Source organism: Megalopta genalis, chromosome 4 (assembly GCF_051020955.1).
Source record: "Megalopta genalis isolate 19385.01 chromosome 4, iyMegGena1_principal, whole genome shotgun sequence".
In the NCBI taxonomy this organism is placed as follows: Eukaryota; Metazoa; Arthropoda; class Insecta; order Hymenoptera; family Halictidae; genus Megalopta; species Megalopta genalis.
In genome coordinates this window covers 2,448,308-2,471,843 of record NC_135016.1, presented here as the reverse complement: position 1 = coordinate 2,471,843, position 23,536 = coordinate 2,448,308, and the positions used below count along the sequence as shown (strand labels likewise).

The 23,536-nt window shown below is 45.2% G+C and overlaps 1 protein-coding gene across 8 annotated transcripts in view; it reads left to right on the top strand.

Moving 5' to 3' along the window:
- Pgant9 (polypeptide N-acetylgalactosaminyltransferase 9) overlaps positions 1-23,536 on the top strand; it is a 285,663-nt gene that overhangs the window by 171,281 nt on the left and 90,846 nt on the right. For all 8 annotated transcript variants that reach the window (XM_033467572.2, XM_033467569.2, XM_076521049.1 and 5 more), the window contains one exon: positions 2,821-3,019. In XM_033467572.2, coding sequence (XP_033323463.2) covers positions 2,821-3,019 — 199 coding nt within the window. The remainder of the gene's footprint in view (positions 1-2,820; positions 3,020-23,536) is intronic.

The window sequence follows — 23,536 nt, the reverse complement described above, 5'->3', positions numbered from 1 at the left end:
CGGGGCTGCGGTTTGTCCGTTTTTTTTTTAACTAGGGGATGATGGCGAGGTCGGCTGAGTTAGGGTGGCGTCGCTGTTTAAGACTTCGTCTGCCTTTTTTTATTGATCAGGCTGCCGCGGCTCGGCGACTTAGGGTCTCGGGGTTTGGATAGACTCGATCTGTTTCTTAAATAGGGGATGATGTCGCGCGGTGACGCGACTTACGGCGCTACTGGTGTCTAATGGAGACCGTTTTCTGAATACCGGATGATATCGTTGCGTTGTTTAGGACGGCGGTGGAGCTTACGCGTTTCTTTTTAGTCCGGGAAACTGACATCGATTGCTATACCAAGGGAGGTTGTCTATTTTTTTGAATAGGGGACGATGTCGTGGTTGCGGGACTTTGGACGTTTACGATGGCCGATCAGGGTCTCTGTATTCTATTATGAGATTGCAGTTCATTGCGCGAAGAAGTGTTTAGCAGAGATATTTTAGAAACAGTTCATTTATTATTCAGACGAACGATGTCACGATCGAGTTCCTCTTGCAATCTTTTAGAAGCGATTGCTCATTCTTTTTTTTTAGACAGACAGCTGTTATCACGTAGGAAACAGCGATGTAATCCTCTCTGCTCTGCTACGCTCCGAGAATTTACCGAAAGTGTTGTGCAATATAGCCAATTCGATTTTTAGAACATGGAACGCTGACATGATAAACTGTCCCGCGATAGCCAATTTTCTGTTTCGAAGAATCGCGAGCCGAGCCGAGCCGAGCCGAACTTTCCAGACAGCCATTAGGTATACATCAACCGGATGAAAAGTATAATTCGGGAAACGTGTAGAGCAGGGGTGGCCAGAGCGTCGACCGCGCAACTGTTCCTGGTCGCCCGGCTGTCCGATATCATCTGCGTTTATTTGAAATATAAATTTATTTTTCGCTTTAAATTATCATTTTTCTTACGATCGCTTAACACGTATTTGCCAGACCGCCGGCTATAATTTAAAGAAAGAAAAAAACAGGTCGCCCGTAGCGATCGAAAGTTTGACCACCCCTGGCGCCGAGGCGGTGCTAGAGGAAATAGGGGTTGAAATTTTGAAAGAAAAATCCAGCCGGTGGTGTGTCCCGGTGATGCACGACGGTAGTTTCACGGTGGCGAAGTTCACAAGCGGCCCGGCGGCCGTTAGAGCAATTTGTCGCGGTCTTTATTGCCCTGCCGGGGCCCGGACTCGCCATCCGGGATAAAATTATTTTTCGGACGAGCCAAGGTGCCGCGAGAGCCGAAAACTAGACGTCCCCGGCACGTCGCAGGACTCCGCTTACCGCGTCGGCTCTATCCGCGCCTCGACAATATGCTCGCCGGAAAGTGAAACACCGGTCGATGCGGAACAGCTCTCGGAACCGAGGAACAGCCGCGCACGGAACGCACGAAACGTTTCGAAAATTCAATTCGCGCCTCTCTTCTCCTTTCTGCCAACGTTTTTCGCTCCGCCGAGTCGCCGCATCCACCCCCGCGCATCGACTTCTCCTTGTCTTTCGATTACTTCGGCCGGCGGTTACCGCTTTCTTTGAGACCTTGGTCCGACAATTTTATTAGGAAATCGGATTGCGTCGCCGTGCCGCGTGTGAAACGTAATACGCCGGGACTTCATTTGCGCGAACCTATCGGCGGGAAAGACGGTTTGGATCGGTCGATCGTTCTCGATTGTGGCTGTTGATCAAGATTCTATCTGTCTCCGTTGTTCCTGCGATACTCGGAGCAAACGATGCTGCTGCGACTCGGTTCTGTTCGTACATTTTGTTCCAAGGACGGTGCAGATGGGACGACGACGTCTTCTTGAACGAAATTTTTCCCATATTGGACCGAACGATTGAGACATCGGGTTTTCTTTTCGTCCTCGCTCGAAACAATCGCAATTTCTGCGAAATGTTTCTACTCGTTATTCTAGCGAACTAGTTCCTGTAACATTTAAACAAAATTTCAAGTCGTTTGGTGCATTTTTGGAAAAGTTATGCTATTTTTCAAGAGGCGTCTCAATGTCTCTGCTGTATACGTCTATAACACCGGGGTTTTATTTTCGTCCTCACTCGAAACAATCGCAATTTCTGCGAAATGTTTTTACTCGTTATTCTAGCGAACTAGTCCCTGTAACATTTAAGCAAAATTTCAAGTCATTTGGTACAATTTTGGAAAAGTTATGCCGTTTTTCAAGAGGCGTCCCAATGTCTCTGCTATGTACGTCTATAAGGGCGAGGAAGTCGCAGAGGGCGTCACGAGGCGCTGCCCGCCATCGAGATTGTTTTCTGAATCGGCCTCCGGCAGATGCCAGTCGAGGAGTCCGCGCGTTAATTAATTGTTGCAGAGAGTTGTCAAAACAAGCGTAAACAAATTGAATTTCACGTAACAATAATCGTGTCGCAATCGATACTCGTACGAACGCTGTAATTGGACAACAAAGTGGAGCGCTTATGGGTCGAATTCGAAAGAATTTAACCCTTTGCTATACTTCGACTAGTCTGACGAGATTTCTGGTAAGATCTGTAATAACTTTTCTTAAATATAAATGCTATTTCGTTCTATTTTCTCTAAATAAAATTCTGATCTCTTGTCATCAATATTTAAACATTTAAGTAAACATAGTCACGCGCGCGCAATAAATATAAATTACCTTTTCTCTTCTTAGAAATTATTACAATCGGCAAACTTTTAGTCATCGTAACTATGAATAAAATGATTCAGCAAGGGTTTAAACTATCCTCGGATAGCGAGAGCGAATATCGTGGATCATGATGGATCCTTGTATCGTTATTGATTGCTATTAATCGTTATTAATGCTGTCTCAGGTGGTGGAGTACTCGCAGCCCCTCGGGAGCAGGATCCTAGCGCAGCCGGCGAAATGGGGAGACCAGTAATTCTGCCAAATAACCTAACTGCCGAAACGAAAAAGCTCGTCGACGACGGATGGTTGAACAACGCGTTTAATCAATACGTCAGCGACTTGATTTCAGTTCATCGGACGCTACCTGATCCTCGCGATCCATGGTGAGTCAGTCTCATCTTTTTCCACAAGATTCTACTTTTTAATTATATGTTGTTTCCACGATGGAAAAACCCTGACGTTTCAGCGATCGTTCAGATGCCGATCCTCAAGTAGATCGAAACAGTTGTTCGTTAGGTTCGTTAATTATATTTTTCCACGAACTTCGTCCAGGCTGGTTGATCGTCGTATCGCACACAATTGAAACGAATCGTCGGGGCTCGAACAGCTAATTGTTATTGCCGAGATGCTCGAATAAAATGGATGGGAGCGCGATCGTTATGAGAATTAATATTAATCGGCTTAAGATTGGAATAAAAATCACGCGAGTTGCCCCGGTTAATGTGCAACGGTAATTGATTGCATCAACTTCATCGCCTCGTCCTCGTCTTCGCGGTTCCCTGTTTCGCCTCGCAGTCAGAAGTTCTTCCTTTAATTAGCCAAAATTATTCGAGCACATCGAACGTCCCATCATTCTGCACTGTGCTACGCCATTAGCAGGAGAAGAATTTTAAGGGCCAATTAGATCGGCGAACAATCACGAACGCGTTGGCAGCGCGAGAAGCGCCTAGACGGGGGGTTGCGAGCGCGATAAATTAGTTAGTAGCGGGTCGAGTAATTTATCCGCGCGCGGCATATCGCGCGCTCGGCGGCGGCCGGCTCGCGAAATTACTTTCTCCGTGTCAACGGGAAGTAATTCGGACAATTTGTTAACAAGAAGTCGCAATAACGCGCCATCGGTCCGCGCCGAAGCGTATTAATGGCGGCCGTTTTCCGTTCCGTTCCGTTCTCGCTCCGCTCCGTCCTCGATGCACTTTCCGCTCGGCTCCCGGCTTCCGAACGAGGGCTGAACGGAGCTTCCCGTCTCGTCTGGTTTTATCGCAGAGGTTACGTTACCCGGCAGAGAGAACCTTGAAACATCTTTGAATATTTGATCCGGCCGCGGCCGGTTTCCTACGGCCAAGGCAAATCCGCCGGCTGCGGAGCGCACGATGTTTGACGTGACTCGAACCTAAATCTACCGGCGGCTAATTGAATTAAATAATAACAAAGGAACGAGTTCAATTACGCGGGCAAAGTTGCCGGTTCCGAATTATCTCCTGTTTTATCGGGATCCCTGGCAAGCACGCGGCTCCCATCGGGATACGAGCGTTCGTTTGAAGGTCCCCGCCCCGAAACGGAGGAAACGAACGAACGAACGCGAACTCTCTGTCGGTTTACGCGCACAAATGAAAGAATAATACCGTGTTTGCGGAGTTAACGTAATTGGATCCTGTTCCGTTGGCTTCGCTTCTTATAATACCGTATCAGCCCCCGGTAACGAATCAACCCCGTCTCCCGAACCGCGTGGACGGTGCTCGTTGTTCCATTACGTAAAAAGTCGAATGTCTTTTTCGAGGAAACAATATTCGCCGTTGTTAAGCGCCGTTTCCCGTCGATTATAAACGAGCGGCTCGTCGTGGAGACGTTCCTTGTCGCTATTACGTCGCTACATTTAGAATTCCTGCCGGCAAGCTTCCGTCGGCAAGCGTGCACTGTCATTTCTCCCAGAAATGCTCGGAGGTCGGAATTGAAACCGGCGGATCTGAGACACGATTTTTCGGGCCTCGCGGCTCGTTTTTATAGAAACTGCAGTCGGCAAAAAGAGGCTGCGAATACGTAGCAATGATGGAATAAAAACGACGACTTCGCATTTTTATTTCTAACTTTTTGCCGCGATTCGAAGGCAATTCGCAGGCCACAGGCCACGATTCGAAGGCAATTCGGAGGCCACATGCCACGAGCCTTGCCACAAGTCGCATCACACGTTTCACCGACTCCGTCAACCCTTAGCATCGACGTAGCAATAAATTACACAGGCGTAGGGCTAGCACAGGAAAATTCACAGCAACCCGAATTTTGTCATTTCCTGAAGAACTTACTGCACACCTTAATCGGTTTCGACTGCAAAGAGCCAGTCGAATCGTTCGAAACGATCGCATTAAATTACGTCGCACGAACAACACCTTTTTTCGAACAATCCAGCCGAGCATCAGCTTGCATAGGTTGCTGTAGCCGGCCGCGATGTCAGCGTGACCGCGGATCGGCCCTATTTAACGCCGCCGAAAGCCTGTAAATCGGGGCCACCTGTTCGCGGGCCACCTGCGCGTCGGTTTCACCCTCCGCCCCCTTATTTTAGACCGGCCCCGCCCCTCCGTCGACTCCTGATAATGCTGGTTAATATCATGTAAATTGTAATTAATATTCATGGGGGTTAATTCGCCGCCGGCTGCGAGCACGGCTGGGAGCGCGGCCGCAAGCCGAAGTTTTACCGAGAATTTACGCTCGCCGACGAGCATATTTCGGGAAGGGGTGCGCGGCGCCCCGATCGGCCGGCCAGATACCGTCGCGCAGACCCGGCCCTGTTGTAAAATAAATCGTCGGCCTTAAGGCGACCGGCCCTACCAGATTTATTACGGAATTATGAGGAATGATCCGGCGATACGAGGGCCAGCCACCCCTCGCGCGATAAATCGACCGTGGTCTCTTGATATTTCGCCGAAACCTCCCCACGTATCCCGGCTCTCGTGTTCCATCGGCTCGTGAAACCCTTCCACCGTGTTTCCTGGATCTCACGCGACGTTCGACCTTCCTGTTTGTCGATCGGCGGCTCGATATAGCGGAGAATCACGGTTTCATGTGCGAGACGGTGTGTTTCTTACACCGACGGGTCCGCGACCCTGCTTCAGAAATTGGGCGACGGGGGGTGCGCGGTTTGAGTTACACAGTCCTGACCAAATCTATACGGTATCGATTATTTTCACTGCCAGCGTGTACTGTACAGACGGAGAACAATCGTTTCGAATATATTTAAGACTTTTTGCAGCGTTTCGTGCAACCGAGATCTGTGGCCTGCGAATTTTATGCATTTGCGATCAAAATGTATGGGCGAGATTTCAAGCTGCGAGGACTTTGGGGAACTTAAGGGTGGTTTTACGATATCGTCGATTTTTAATTGGATCTCTTCAATTTTTATTACGATAAGCAGTTGCTTGTTATTTTTAAGCTGTGGATTGGCAAAAATTGGAGTTAAATAAACGTGTGTTTCTTTGTTTCGATGGATTTAGTAGATTCGAAGTAATAGGCTTTTAAGCATTGTTAAATTGTTCTGGTATCGTTTTCTACTTTACTTGTGTTTTACTTTTATGTTTTACCTAACAAATTACGCGTTGATAATTTGAATAAAAGAGAAAAAAGATAAAAACTCGAGTCGATTCCCTCCGAAGCGGCGCAAACGCGTCGAAATTGGAGAGTACATTCGAACCGACGCGAGGGAAGAGCGACGAATTAATCAGCGCCAGCTAGCAAAAAGCCGTGTAATCGCATCGAACGGTTAAGAAATTGATAAAAGCGTGAATCGAGCGGGGTTTTTATCGCGATCGACGGTAATGAATTCAAACCGGGCGTCGATTAATGAACAAATTCACCTTAATGGATCCTATTTGAACGGCGTCCATGATTCGTGAATATTCAACCGGCCGACCCCCCTCCGACATATTCATTAAGTCGCAGGAAGAGAAAGTTTATCCGTAACAGATCGTTTAATTGATTTCACGGTTCGCCGGCGGTTCACAGGCGATTCCTCGCCACGCCGCTGAGACACGAATTTATCGCTGCTCCTCAAGGAACCCCTCAATTATGCAAAACAAACTTGATACTACGCCTTTAAAAATAATATCAACCCGTTTAGCTTGGCGTTATCTAGCCGCGTATTATTTACCGTGCTACGCGGTTACAAAATCGGACATAATAAAATATCAATTTTTAAATTACGTAAATTGAATTCCGCAGAAAATACGGAACATCTGGTTTCGCGTTTAGAGAACAGGTGTTCGTTGCGTGAACAATACCTGAGAACAATCTGTATGTCAGTGGCGAAACACGAACAATAGGGGGGAAATCCCTCGCCGAGTTTTCCGCGTGTCGTCCCGCGGACTCTCGGACATCCGGACATCATCGTTTCAATAATAAATTGTCCGGACAACGTTCGGACGCACGTGAGGTGCAAGCTGTAAAAGTAGCTCGGCTTATGGTTTTTTAAAGCTGCTTTACCCGACCTGGGTCACGACGGTCGTCGTGGCCACTCCTAGTTTCCTCTCCTAGGCCACCGTAGACCGTAAGTCGCAGAATAACGGAGTAACAATTACCGTGACGTCACTCGACCTTAAATATTCAAAGGAAAGCGGTGTCCAACTGCGGTGTCCGCCCACGGTGTCTGGACATTTCGATGCGTGACTTGGATTCGGAGATTTCGCGGGAATTGCACCTTCGTTATTTTATGCTGCTAACATGTTCTGGACAAATTGAAAGTGACAAAAAATTGCACCAGAGAATGTGAACATCTCATTGCAAGAAGTTCGGTGAGATTCGAAAGAAGATATTTCGGAACGGAGAATTTTATGAATCAATGATCTTTAATTATTATTATTATTATTAATTTAACAGCAATATCACCAGAAATATACAAAATTTGTTAAGTAAAACTCAGCACGATTCGATAAGTTATCTCTAAACGAAGATGAAACAAAAAGTCGTGTGGAAGAACGTTTACAAAATCATTAAAATTTCTTTGAATAAAAGAAACACCAGGGAAGCGAATTTTTATTTGGAACAGCAATAGCTTCATCGCAAATAGAACAATTTATAGATTGAAGCTATCGCATCGTGTATCAAACATTGTCGCAAGCGCATAAAATCCGCGATCTATTGATCAAATATCTCGGAGCAGGCGAGTATATTGGTAACACAGTTCTTGCGAAATGTGCCGACGGTGCCAATTCCAGTCGCAGCCTTACGTCAGAAACGGTATTGACAGTTGAAAGGAAAAGTCAGCGGTGTATGAATACATTTTTTCCGGCATTGTGCACCGTGATTCGTGAAGCGAGTAACGCGACTACGGATCCGAGAAGTTTCAGTGACAAAAGGCTACGGGCCGAGCATTGTGGTCATTGTGGAGTAGGAGCACGGGCGAGACAATGTGAAATTAGAACTGGTTCTAATTTCATACTTCGCGTACCTCGACGGGCCGCGCGCTGCGAAATCGAACGAAGGAATCGCGTGTCGCGATTAGGGACAGAGAGCGCGCGCGCGCGCAGACAGCGAAGCTCGGATGTTTCATTAAAATTCTATCGAGATATAATCGCCTCCGAAACGTGCTCAATTTAATAAGAAACTTTCGCCGAAAGTTTTGTTAGTTAATGCGATCATAAATGATAGTAGGCAAGTTGGAGCTCCTGAGAGGCTTTCAGAGAATTAGTTTCTTTCGCTCGGTGCGCCTAGGATCGGAATCCGTTTCACCTCTGGAACCGGAAAATACGGCTAGAAGTCAATTAACTATTCGAATAATTCTCTCGAATTAAAAGCCACGATTGTTTCTTTTTTTGTGCGTGTGTTTTTTTCCTTTCTTTTTTTCGTTTCACCGAAAAGAAATGACGAATCCCGCATAAATAATTCCGTTATCGATTTTATGCATTTATTGTATCCGTGGCTGTACCGAACGCAATAGCAGAAAAACATTGATGAATATTCAATAGGCCACCGATTTGGTTTTTTGGCAAGGGAGAAGTTATTTAGTAGAATAAATGAATTTCTGCTTATGGTTCAGGTTTTTATCGAAAGAATTTCGTTAAAAGCTGTAAACTGATCGAGGAAACTTATAAAATGAGAATTAATGATAAGATTTATTTACTAGAATTTGCAATGAATATATCCGTCTTTTAACTTGGCGAATTAATATACAACGCGATCGATTTTTCCTAATTACGAAATATTGTACGAAAGATTCGATTTGCACAAAGATCTGCTGCGGAATTATTTCGCTGTAACGTCGAATAAATCATCGATTTTATGAAAATGCATGAACGTCGCCGGTGATGGAATAAACAAATTCAGAAATGCACCGATGTTTTACGAGCGAATGCCACGACGCTTTCGCGTTGGACGTTACTAACGAGCGTTCTAAGAACGTGAAACACGCGAACGAGTAAAAGAAGGGTCCGCGTTACGGCCGGGAACAATAAAAACCATTCTAAGGAGTGGTGAAATTATTGCCGGACGAGTCGACCACGGTGTTCATAACTTCTCGTTAAACGAGCCAGACAGATTTTTACCTTCTTGCCGACCTCTGTGCTCTCGTTCGCGAAACTGCAACGGGTAGCATCTCTCGTCGCAACATTTCAGAGGTTTTTGCTTCTTATCACTTAACTCTCCGTCCGCAACCTTATTTTTACCGGCCGAAAATAAAATGCCGAACGACCAACACGAACACGGAGCGTTCATTATTTGTTCTCCATTTCATAATTCTATATATATTTATAATGTAATATATATTTATTCTTCCGCTTATCATATTCCCGACATTGACAAAATAATACATTTTCTAGGGCAGTGGAACTGGTTACTGTGGGGCGACCAATTGCAGTGCCTTCGATTTCTTTTCGAGCATAATTAATTATTTACAGAATAAAATATACTAAATTTCTTTATTATGAATTTTTATTATTTTTTTTTCTTTACATAAAGGCACAGCAATTGGTTATACCACAGTAACCGGCCCCACTGCCCTATGCACTCTTGACTCTACGTCCGCGATCTTATTTCTACCGACAAAATAAGATCGCAAACGCCATAGTACGCGGAAGAGGTCAAGTGTCGCCTGTAGTATCTCATTTTCCAAAAAAACGCGCAAAGACCCGCAGAAATCAGAAATACGCGAGACCGGCCGGCGGATGATCGAAACCCGGTATTTCATCCTGCTGTCAGCAGTGTCATCGATTCTCCAAATCGTTGTTTTTCCTCCGAATTCGGCTAATTCGGAGGAGACGGCCGGGCCGGAGATGGGGGAGATGGTCGTGGCAATTGTACGTAAACTAAATAAACCCGAGCCACGACTGGTAATTGAAAAATATTGGCGACCCAGCATTGGCCCGCGTACGCGAAACGGAAGTCGGCCGGTCAGCCGCCGGTCAGGCCGCCGGTCAGCTCGTCGGTCAGCTCGCCGGTCAGCTCGCCGGTCAACTCGACTCGTCCGGCAGCTCGCCGGCACGGGCGCATACTTTTTCATTACCGTTCCACCGCGTTTCCACCCATCTACTCCGCGCCGCGTCTCGCCGGGAGTAAATTAACGGCGCGCAGTTGCTTGTTCCCAGAACAAAGGGAGGATCTCGAATCGTGGCCCGTGCCGTCGGGTCGCCGCGCCGCGCCGCGGGACCGAGAAAGATGGGAACAAATAATCGAGTAGGTTATTCGACGCGGAGTCGCTCGGGACGCCTCGCATCGACGCTGGGTCGATCTTAAATCGCGCCGAAAAAAATCGTTCTCCGACGATGATCCGACCACGCGTTCGAATCCACGCGTGTCGAGAATTCGGTGGCCGATTAACCCTTTGCACTCGAGTGGCGACCCTGAGGCACCGCTAAAATTGTTATATCACGTTCTAAGATCATTTTGATATCATCGAAGCTTAAATTTTAAACATTATTAAAAGTGTAACCGTTGTACGAATCGCGAGACTCAATTTCGTATGCATCAAATGCACTTTGTTTTACGAAATGGAAATATTGTAAGTCGGAGAAATTATTTTCGATTTACAGTTAAAATGGCTTGGAATGCAAAGGGTTAATTGGCTGCGCGTATCTGAATTCTTGCGTTTCGAAACCGGCAGACGTCGATCTCGGATTAGCTTGTAGATTTTTGCGCGAAATCGAAATTGTATGCACCGATTGCAGGACGCGAGAGCCGCATACGATTTTACATCGTGTCTAAAAGATTTCTCTCGTTATCTTTTTTTTTTAATATTTCTACTGCTCTGCATTTGATCTTCCCAGTTTTGTAGACGGTGCTGTTCAGAATTTTTCGAAATATCGAATTCACTGCGAAACACGCGGAGCAACGAAGACATCGAAAGAATTTTAAAAGCTCTTTTTACACCGTCTTTCAATCATTCGCAATACCAAAAGCAGGATTAAACTTCTCTTTTATCTCGCGTTCTATTGAATTAACGTGGGAGAACGTTCGTTCCGCATAAAATGTTCGCAGCGCGTGTATTACTTTTCCCGAGAAATATGTAACGCGAGGGTAGATTTGATTGAATTCCCTGGAAAACTTTGATAGAGAACACCGGATTAATAGAAATACCAGCTCTACCGAATAAAATTGGCTGCTTTCACCGTCGACTTTGATTAAAATACTTCGTCAGCATCTCAATACTTTGAGGCATCGTTCTATTCGATGAGCACACGAAGTTAATACCCCTTTTCGAATGGTATGCCTTTGGCCGACGCAGCTCGAGCGAAATTGGAATTGCGTATTGCCGCTGTAATGAGTTACTCGGAAAATAGAAAAGCAATTTTGACTGGTGCCCTCTCTCCTCGGATGAGAGCGCGTTCTCGGAGAGAAAGAGGGGGGAGAGAGAGAGAAAGAGAGAGAGACGGAGAGAGAGAGAGAGAGAGAGAGAGAGAGAGAGAGGGAACTCGGTCGCAGCCGGAAGAAATAAGTTGGCGGAGAGGCCAAATCGCTTTCGTATGCGGAACGATAGATTGAAACTCGTTCTCCTGACCGCCTATCATTTAATATATCGCTGACTACGAACGCGTCGGGCTTCCTTCTTTCCACCCGCGACTACCGAAACTTCTAATTCGTTGCTTGTGTCTTTGCCGACATTTTTATCGCTGTCTTCTACTTACTTACGGAACTTAGAATCGTACTCGAACTTAAGCATATCGATGCATTATTTTCAATCGTTTTAAATTGTGGAGGAACACATTTCTATCGAGCTTCTGCATGTTTCAATCAACGCACTGTAGTGCATAATATGTACTATAATAACATTGCACTATAGTGCAAATAAAACTATATTTTATTTTCCTTTATCTTCTCCTTTCGAGAATTTTAGACACTTGCTATCCTAACGGTTAAATAAGTCAATTGTTATATTCTGTATCGACTGAACTGTCATTTGAGCATCGCTTTCAATCCAAAAGCACCGCGTTTCATTATTTCTAATTTTTGAATTAATTTACTCCTAATTCTGAAATTAATTTACTCCTAATTCTAGAAATAGTTTACTCCTAATTCTAGAATTAATTTACTCCTAATTCTAGAATTAATTTACTCCAAATCCTAGAATTAATCTGCTCCAAAATATTTTAGAAATAATTCACTCCGATTTACTCTCTTTTAAAACGATTAAACCGAGATAAGAAAATCACCGATGCGTGAATCCAGTATTCAAGACGAGGACACATTAACTAACGAACGAAGCGCGGAAAATTCAACGAGCTTCGAAGGTTGGCACTCGAAAGGGAACACACATTGTGCGCGATGAGGATTCGATGCAGTTTCGCCGGGAAACCGGAAACAGCGTCGAACCGAAGTCGGTAAGATGAAACAGGAGACCCTTTCGTCGACCGTGAACGAAAATCCAAACAAGATGACTCGAAATAAAGCAGCTTCGTAGCCGGTTGCCCGCTAGCTGCCGGTCGCGCAATGGAATTATTTGCGAAGAGCAATTTCGAGCGGGTTCCCCAATCGAGACGCAGACCACGACGAAACCAAACAGAAACGTTATCAAACGAAATACTACTACCTTGAGCGTTGACTGCCGGGCGATCGCAGAATCATTTTTGCCTGGCGGAACGAGGGCTGCAATTAAATTCTTGGCGAAACGTAGTCTGCGCTAGCGAAAAGCGCTACGAGACAAAATCGAACGAGAATAAAACAATAAAATTCGCGGTTAGAATGGCCGGTTAAAAAAGAGAAAAGGAAAAAATGACGAATCGCGATCCGTTGTTCGATCGAACTCGTCACTTCGACGGAGCTTGTTCGAATGTTCCTGCGATTAAATGTTCCTCGAATTAGAGTTTCGTTCTGTTGTGGCGTAACGACGTCACGGTTATTGAATTTCTCGAACTTGCAATCGCGTTACCGTCTCCGTTCCTGTCTCTGGTCTCTCTACTATATTTGGCGGGATTTCGGTGAAGTTGTAACGTTTCAGTTCTACAGTCGGACTGCGAGCAGAAGTTCCCGAGATTCTTGATAAAACACATTAGGTTTCTGTTAAATTAAAACTTGAGCGATCGCGTTCGTCGCGTCCCCGGCGAAACTTTATGCTACGGAAACATCGAATACAATGTAATTTGAGGGTAGAACGAAGTCAAACTCGATAAATAATAAACGAACGTAACGGCGTAATCGGGCGTTTCGTCTCGGCCTTGATATCTTGAAACGGTGATGCTGTGTCTAGTGAAGGATTATTTACATCTGTTTAGAGATAAATTCAAAGTGCTTGAATTTATTTAATAAAAATAGAAACAGAGATATCGAGACTCTTGCAACGACAGAATGAAACGAATAAAAAACCAAGTTTGACGGCGATCGCGTCGCTGAAGCCTTACGCCGAACCTCGGAAATATTAGGGGATAATGCAAAAATTTAGGAACGACGGGCCAAATATTATATTTTTGGAACAGAGAGATTTCGGTCTAAAGTACAATCGAATGCCATAATATTCGAGCGTGATTTGTTTCCTTCGAAACGCGATGAATAGTTCTAGAGCTCCCAAATTAATGATTCGAAATAAATCATTCGGGATACGCGTTAGCGGATATCGAGCCTGTTTATCGAAAGTTTGGCAAATTGTTTCCCCGACGGTATTTAATTCATTAAATTGTAATATGATTAAAGATTCTAATTGAAATCGCTTCGTATGCTGCCAATGAAAATTCAATTATTCGTGTATTCGATTAATTGTGTTTCATCGATGTTTCACTCGTTGTTTTTCATAATTAATTCGATCCGTGGACGAAATAAATTTCGTTATTTACGATTCAATTTGTATAATATATAGATCTCTTATTCGTGCCAGATTTGTATTTGGCAATTGGCTTTCGCGTTGTCGCAATTGGCGATCCAAGAACGCGAATCCATTAAAACCTAACCGGAATCATTTGCTGTTAATTATATTGTTATTTTCCGTGTTAAGCACGCGATAACGTGTTTCGTAACATGTTCAATCTTCGAGGTACAATTCGCATAAATTCGAATTAGACAGAAAAGAGATAATAATCGATAAATTATTATCTACTTATCGAGGTCTTTGTTTCTCGACTATTTCGCAGTCTGGTCGTTGTATTTCGTTGTTCCTTGCAATACAGACGAATGAATTCACCTTTATCAGAATATCAAGTCATCAGTCTCTATTTATTAAAATACTTAAAGACAGAATTCCCATTCTGCACAGAAATTCGCAGTCTTTCTCCTCTTTCATTTTAACGCAGTTTCGACCTCCAATAAAGATCGTTCTACGAAAATTCGCAGTTCAGTGATCACGTTCCACTCTTCCTCGCGATACGAACGACCGAATAAAACGTTCATCGTCGAAGATATACGACACCTTCGGAAGATGGTAGCGTCGCATCGGAGAAAGCTCGGTGCTGGACACGTCGTCGCGTCAGATTTCAGCTTGTGTACGACCAATAAACACTTAATCCCATGGAAGAGGGCATCGGAGCGTGCCGGTATTGACCGAGACGACACACGGAGCCTGCTTATTCGGGGCTACGAAACGGCATAATGACGGTTGGAAACTTGTTCGCGAGACGCTAGCGCAATTTCAAAGCGAAGAGAGAGAGAGAGAGAGGAGTCCTCGTCCCGAGTGGAAGCTTTCGAACAGTTCGTGGCCGGAAGAAATAAGTTGGCGTGCCAGCCAAATCGTGCCGCGCCGCGAATGCATAACGATCACCGTGCGTCCCATTGTGCAAGCCGGAGAGAGAATCCATTCGCGGGGTCCTATTGTGGCACAGTCAGCCACCTCCGGGACCCGGTCCCTTCCTGCGAGGTGTTACCGTGCTCTCCTGGAAATAGCCCGGCGCTGCTAACGTGTTCCGGAGCTGTGCACGGACACCTGCACACCGGAGAGTGGACCCGTGCGAGAAAGTATTTATACGCTGTCGACGTCGACGCGAAGCCGAGCGAGAGAACCGGCAGCCAGAGTCCGTTTTTGACGCCGACGTACCCTAAACACACCACTTTCGCTCCCACCTGAAATTAATGGGGCTCGCCGCGCGCGGATCCGCTCTGTTTACTTCCACCGCGAGTCCTCCGGAAGCTGCTGACTATCTTTCGGGGTCGCCCAAGTCTGCGAGCTTTTATTCTCTTCGGCAACGAGAGCTCGCCGGTCCGGAAAGTCGGTGTTTCTCGATGACGGTGCGATAAAGTGGAGATTTTCAAATTGGGATATTTCAGCAATATTTGCTTAATTTTAACACTTAGCCAACCGAATGGGGAGATCTCCCCGTTTTAAATGCAATCGACTGTTGACCGAATGGATGATTACTGAAAAATTAAAAGTGATTGCTTAATTTTATTAAGACTTGCAAAAGGTACGAATGCTGATGAAGTAATTAATGCTATATAAGTTTGTTTCGTAATTTTTGTTTAATTGAATGAAATATTTTAATTTTATGAAAATTTTTGAGGTTTCTAGCGCGCTCATGGAAGTGTTAATAAACGAGCAGATCAAACCTTCAAAGCCTTTGTTTTAACCCTTTGCACTCGAGTGGTGACTCTAACGCACCACTAAGGTTGTTATCGCACGTTTCAAGATAAGTTTTACATGATCGAAGCTTAGATATAAAAAATTGTTAAAAGCCTAACTGTTGTATGAGCCACAAGACTCAATTGCATACGCACGAAATGAACTTTATTATATAAAATGGAAATACTATAAGTCGGAAGAGTTAATTTAGACTTACAGTTAAAATGGCTTCGAGTGCAAAGGGTTAATTGAACGAAGTAAAACGATGGTTCAAAAATTTGAAACAATAATTCGTATTCAGGTCAGATCGTAATTTTCTGGATTCATTTCTGGCAGAGCCGAATGATTTGTTTACGATAACATTTTATTTCTATTTTTTAGCTTTCTTTCATTCTTCCGTGATCACGTTTCATTCTGTCGGGACGCTTTTATTTTCCTTTTCGTAACGAACGTGGAAGAACCGTTCCTGCCTCTCCGGGAGAAACAATTATTTGCACGCGTACGACAAAGGGGAAATAATACAGTAGAACGGTTGTCGATGCTCGAACTAAATTGAAAGAACAATAAATACTATCGATTCCTCTACGCAGCTAGACGGTCTGTTAACTGTGACGTAAAAATGATGAAAAACCTTTCGACTGCGATGGAAAAATAATCAAAAATCCGGTCGGTCTCCACAAATACTGCGACACGCTTAACACGGACAGAGACGAACGTTTCTTCGATAAATCGATAGAAATTCTGGAACGAATGACCGAGAAATCGTCTTCATGATTTATTGGATAAATAATTCGTGTCCCGCTTTTATGCTACTGTGTCACGTTAAAATGTCCAAGAACTATTCCTGCGCGCACATAAAATTTCATTTCATTTCATTTCATTGCATTCAACAGATTATACAACAGCTCCATCTAGTTGCACCAAAAAACTCTGTTAACAAAAGTTTATCGAATGAAACATCCAAGTTAATTACGCTCGGTCGTTTCTCTTGCTGCTGAAAATCCGATATAATTACATCGAATAGTTCATTCTGCGCACTCCCAGCTTTCCCGGGATTAAACATTAAGCAAATCGTGCATCGTTTTAGCAGAAGACCGCCGCGAGCAACAATTTCTCTCCGAAAATCTAATTGATAGGAAAAATCCGCGGAGAAATGATCCTTCCAAAAAATGTCCGAACTGCTAACGACACGCCGCGTAATTAAATAACACAGAGCCAGGGTCCGGGAAGGTCGCGCGACGCTGCGAGCAATCGTTTCTTTTTGGGGGTGATTAAAATAATCTGGAATTATCAATCAGGCGCGTCGACGGTGGCTCGAAGCTCTCGGCCGGCTCGGCAAGCCGGAAGAATTCCTCGCGACGAAGATTTATCTTGCGGCCGTCAAGACAGGTATTAATTAGTCGGCGCGTGCTAAGTATTTAATTGCGGCGGTTTCGCACAGCCGGCGAAACGAGGAGGCGGCTTACGACTAGGACACGCGGCGAGCTGTGTTGTTGCTGGCAGTGATTTGGATGTGCAGGTTTGCGGGCGCGGGTTTCCAAGTGAAGTGGAACGAGCCGGCGCAACGTGGCGCGGAGCGGCGCGGAGCGGCGCGGCGCGGCGAGCTCTCGTTCGCATCCGTATTTGCGTAGCTTTTATCTACTCGCCGACTTGGGGCCACCACCGGCTTCCATCGCTTAAAAAGCGACCAGAGCAAAGTCTGTTATGAGCAACGGATGATCTCTTCAATTATCCATTTTGTTCGCCGACTCGTCGGGCAAAGTGGCCTCAATGAACCGGTCGCGCATCGGCACGAGTGCTTTGGGAACAGCGATTTCGATTTTCGCGCATCGAGCAACGGCCGGGCGAGCTAGCTGGTTATACGCGGGACACCCGATTCCAACGGCTCCGTCGAAACCGGAGCTTTTTGTTTATTCTAATGAAACTTCCGCGAGAGGCCGAAGGAACTGATAGATAATTGTACTCGACCCGTAAAGTGCTCCTAATGAACCGGTCTCTGGCATCGGCACGAGTGCTTCCCGAACTGTGATTTCGACGTTCGGGTTGGTGCATCGGGTTGCAGTCGGAGAAGTTGGTCATACGAGGGCGCCTCGTTACGACGGCTTCGGCGGAACCTCGGCAATTTGTTTGTTTCCGTGAAACTACCGCGAACGCTGATAAATCATTCCATCCTGTAATAAGAACAAATTTGAAACAGTTCTGTCCAGATTTTTACATTCGTTACGCTAGACGAGCATCGTTTGAACAAACGGTACGAACGAACAAATGTATTTCGTATTTCGAATTTATTATAGCATTCTATTTTCAAGGCAAACTCAGCGTGCAAAAGCGATGCGTTTAATCTTGCTTTCGATACGATATAAATCATTCGATATAAATACGATAAAATATTTGACTGCTCGATTCACGGCGTGATTAATCATCGCTTCTGGGGAAACTAGTGTCCCGATTGCCTTTAGAGCTGTTGCCTTTCTTTATCGATGTATCACGATGTTCCATAATACGCGCTGTTTCATATTATCTGTAATTTATCTCGTACGAAATTCTCTATAAGGCTCGCTCGATTAAATATTGTTCTCTCTCTCTCTCTCTCTCTCTCTCTCTCTCTCTCTCTCTCTCTCTGTGTGTGTGTGTGTGTGTGTGTGTGTGTGTGTGTGTGTGTGTGTGTTCCGTTAATTTGGTTCCGCGAATATCATTATCGCAAAGGCGACAACGTATTTCGGTTCATAATTCACGCAAAGTAATAATGACAGCGTTTGCTGCACCAGCGTGGAATAAATAGCTGCATCGCAGCTCTTTGCGCAAGTCCGGGTGTTTAAGGAATTAGATAGAAATTTATTATGTTGATAAATTACTGCATTTCGCAGTTGATCGCGCGGCTAACGATTGCCTGGAGATTCAATTAATGGAAATTTCGAGGTTCATGATTTAGAAGCAGTGGGATTAAACGGAAGCTGCGTCGATCGATTCATTAAAAATCTATTTCATTCGCCACACATATTTATTTAGTTTTGTTAGAATTGTGATTCTATGAACGCGCAGCGCCCTATAAAAAATCGATAAAAAATAGAATTATTTTCTCCCAGTTGAGAACAGTCGAGCCTCTTCTATGATACAATCGCAATCGCGAGAACGATATTCGAAACGGAAAATTAGTATCTCGTATCCGACAAGATCCTTTCGTCGCTTTTCCCTTTAACGAGCATATTTAACGTCTCGTCCGGTACGATAATACGATCCCTCTTGTAGAAAACATCGAAATATCGGCGCCATTTTCCCGCTGCAATAACCATCGAGCCTCCGGCGGAATTCAGCTCTGTCATTAATCGTCGTTTAATTTAATATGAATTAAATTCGCCGGCCTTTGAAATTCATTCTCGTTTGCGAACGTCATTAGCCTTCGTTCCAATTAGCCCCGGAAAATGACTGTGGGTGCCAGGTAAATGCGTACACAGGAGGACAGTCGGTGATTTTTATCGGACAGCCGGCCCGGGGATTTTTCCCCGAAACCGGGAGGTTTATTTCGATCGCGGGATCAAGTTGCTCACTTTTCGGGTCCGCTCCGACCTCCACCGGCCCGGAACGAGGCCGCATTACGCCGCGAGAACCGAAAATTAGCCGGCAGTTAGGCGATCGTAAAGGCCGCTGGGAATGGCGGGCCGGTGCGCCGATTTCCGGAAACCGCGTTGACGCTGCAATTTTTCACTCGGGCAAATTTGCCACGCGAACGTTCCGTCTGCAAAAACCCCGGTGATTTTTCGCCGAATGACACCCCTCCCCCTTTTTCTTTTTTTCTCGGGCGCATAATAGCGTTCAATGGAACGAGACTGGCGTCGTTTTTTAATCGAGAATAACACGATGCTTCAGCTAGTTGTTGGTTAATTGAAACGTTTCACCGCATTTTCTTTCTTTCTGTCTTGGCTTTTTTTCTTCTCGAGCAAATCGAATTGAGAAACAGTGAAAACGTCCGGCGTTGCATCGCGTCCGACTCATTAAGTTCGTCGAGAAAATAAAGAAGTTCCGCGCGGAAGGGCAGGATTTGCTCGGTTCTACGGTTGCGGAGTTCCATAGAGTTGCATAGAACCGATGGTCTCTGTTCGTCCTCGGACGCAGTTAACCGGGAACACTCGGGAAGCCCGTAGTCGCGAGCCTCATTTGCCGGCCCCTCTCGCAGGCCGTTTCCACTTTGCAGTTTATGACCGTGAGCGAAGCCGATCCACCAGCGGCCGGCAGTCCCTTTTTACATCTGGCCGGATTACTTTGCCGAAGTAGCTTCTGCCGGGAACCAGTTCCTGCCTCGCTATTCCGCCAGTTAGTTTCCGCGAATCGTCGGCTCCTTACTTTTGCTTTAAGGGAGAGATCCTGGCTGCGCGATAACCGACTTTCCCTTGTTATCCGAAACAGCTCTCTCTCTCTCTCTCTCTCTCGCTCTCTCTCTTTCTCGCTCTCTTGCTCAGTCTCTGTTCTTTCGGCCGACGACTCGAGGAGCCGGCAAACACAATCGGACACTCGAAATTAACGTCGTAAAACTCGCGGCCAATTTCGGAACGTTTAGCAGGCGACGGGGACTACCGTCGCGCGATAGAAATTGTTAATTAACGAGATCGACGCCCGTCGTTTGTCGCGCGAATTGACCTAGCCGCTTGTAATTAGACTGCGGAAGTTCCCGCGAATTTACTGGTTTATGGACGGAATTTCGAGTTGAACGTGATTTTCCGGGGCCGCGGTTGTTCCTCGCGAACACCGTGGAAGAGGAAATCGTGTTTGTGCTTTCGGTCTTCTTAATTCTTGAGAATTTTACGTTCTAATTTCAACGATGCACGCGTGCGAATACGCTGCGATTTTTATGCATTTATGGCAGGAAATAGAAAACTGCATACATTTTAGAGGAATTTAATGTTGGAAGAATTTGACGCTTCGGATGACACTGGCAGACGATCCAAAAGTACAGTAATGCCACTCCTACTCTATACGATGTACAGTACAACTGATCCAAAATTTTGCTATCGATCTAGGTGGACCAGTTACTGAGACTAGTGGGATTGATTTCCGGAGAGATCCCAAAAATTTCGAAAATGAATTCCACTAGTCTCAGTAACTGGTCCAAAATTTTGCTATCGACCTAGGTGGACCAGTTACTGAGACTAGTGGAATTCATTTTCGGGACAGATCGGAAAAATCCAGAAAACCAATTCCACTAGTCTCAGTAACTGGTCCACCTAGGTCGATAGCAAAATTTTGGACCAGTTACTGAGACTAGTGGAATTCATTTTCGAGATTTTTGGATCTGTCCGGAAATCCATCCCACTAGTCTCAGTAACTGGTCCGCCTAGGTCGATAGCAACATTTTGGACCAGTTACTGAGACTAGTAGGATGGATTTCTTGATAGATTGGGGTGCCAGTGTAGATGGATTGTCCACAAAAATGGACAATTTTGGAAGAGGAGATACGATTGTTTGAGCCTTGTGACTCGTTTTTTATGGTCATCGATTGTCAAGAACTATAAAAACGAGATGCAAGACTCGAATAATCGTATCTCCTCTTCCCAAACTGTCCAGTTTTGTGCTCAATCCGAGCGTCAATTATGGAAACATTGCCGTATTTATTATTGAAGCAAGGATTGCACGTTAATTAAATGGTCGGTCTAGCAGGAAACGAATTTCATTTATTTTTGAAATGCTATTTCGAGGGCTATTCAATAAGGCAATTGGATCCTACCGTGTCTCGGCATTTGTATTTCTGTATAATTCGCACGATTATTAGATTATTCCATAAATGCATAAACGTGTCCTCGATTTTCTCGTTCGCTTGAACGCTGACGAACAAACGTTATCGCGAGGCAGATGTATATTCCAAGGTATTAAATTCTTATCGGCCGTCTCGGGAGCGTCATGTTGCCAGACGAAATAGACCTTGACGTGCCCTAATTTTTCTTCTCACAGACTTTCACGTCGCCGAAAAGATCCTGAAATATGTAACGCCGACGCGATACCAGCGTAATCGGTACATTCCGTCGACCGATTAATTCGATTAAAATTTACATCAATACAGACAGTTCGTATAGTTACGAAACTTATGAATAATGAAACGTGCCTAATTTCTTAACGCGCCCGCGGTTACATCGCTTCTAAATTTATAAAGTTTCGATATTATTAGATCCCGAGCGCGTTCGCAATCTTATCGATTGAAATCAGAAATAAACGCCGATACTTCCCGCTCCACGGAAATCTTGGATCTGCTTTCGAGGCTGCTAATCGCATTACGATTAATTAGCCGGAGCTGTTCTTTCTCGCGTCGCGTCCCCGACGAAGGTAGCAAAACGGCCAGCCGGTTTTTTTTTCCAAAAAAGCCGGCCGTTTCCTCGACGAAAAAGGGGGAAGACGAAAGAATCGTCGCCGCGGACCGAGTCGCTAATAACTCGGCTTAGGGGAGGCCGAAGACGAAGGCAAAGAGGGAAAATCCCTTCGCTTCGCGTAGAATATTAACGGTTAAGCGGGCACCGATGGGCCACGCTCGCAGGAGAAATCATAAAGCAGCGGGCGGGCTTAAACAAGGCGTTAATGCCTCCTGACGAAGTTTTCTCTTTTCGGATAACTTCCGAGTACAGGTTGCACACTGTCCACCCCCGAGTCTCCGCGCCGCCGAGGTTACCAGCATTCACCCTTAACGAACTGGTTCACCTTAATCCCCGTTACCCGCGAGGATTAAGTTAAGTGAAAGGGTCTTATCGCCTTAACGATGATCGACGTCCTGGATCCTCGGTCTAGATGGCTAAGTAAGGTCTTGTGTATAGCCCGGCTGTGTCTCCGCTCTTTTAGGAAGTGTCACAAGTGACGAACAGTTTAACTACCGGAGATTCCCGAGTCACCCCGAAAGAAAACTTCTCCCCGGAAGCCTCGCGACAGAATTCTTATCGTCGACTTCGACGACTTCGAGGATCGATTCCTCGATGATGTTGACGTTTCCTTGGGTTCTAAAAGGTTCACCCGGTTGACCCTAGGGTGCCAGACACGAGTAGATTTTCTGCTCGCACTCGTCCGATTTATGGCGAATGCGTTCGATCATTTTTATTTCTGTTTTCAAAGGTTTTGCGATCGAATGCTTTTACATGGGTTAATTTCTGTCGCCCGATGCCATTCGTAAACTTAATATTCTAGTTACGATTGTATCAGAGCATCGTGCAGCATTGTACTCTCTTTTTTCCCGATGGAATACCTCTGTCCGCTGCGAGCAAATAAAGCTCCGCGGATTAATTAAAGCATGCGTTTCACTAATGAGAAAATGATGTCGGCGGTGCATGCGATACGCCCGTGTGTATCATGTTAAATCCATTAATTAGCAATAACATTAAATATTAACATTTTAATTAGTCGTACGAGCCCACCTTATCTAGAACACCGGCGATTCTCTCGTTTACGAATTGGTATTAAAAATTCAGTTCCTTGTTTGAAGGAACATCCGATCAGCGTTTTACTGTTCCAGTGTTAGCTTCCACAAGATCTTTCGTCGGTTAATCGGTCTAAGTACACTTTCCGTCGAATGTGTCGCATCGTTTGCTAACTGAACAACGTTAGAGCATTCGGAAATCGTGAAACAATTTCTGAGCGAGTCCAAAGGGAACCGATAACAGCGAATCCGACAAATTTCACAGCACGCTCCGCTTTTTAGTGACCGATCATTCCCGCGAAATAATTCCGCGAAGCACTTTACGAGGCGCAGTAAATTCCCTCCAATTTTCCTACAGCTTGTAAACAAAAATGGACAATTTGGGAAGAGGATTACTCGAGCCAAAAATTGTACATTTTTGTTTAGAAGCTGAAGGAAAATTGGGAAGAGAATTTACTGTAGTTATAATCGCGGAATCAAAGAAAAACGCTGAATTTTTCCGGGAATGTCTCTGAAAGTACGACAGCGTCTGAACCACGGCCAGATAATTACACGAAACAA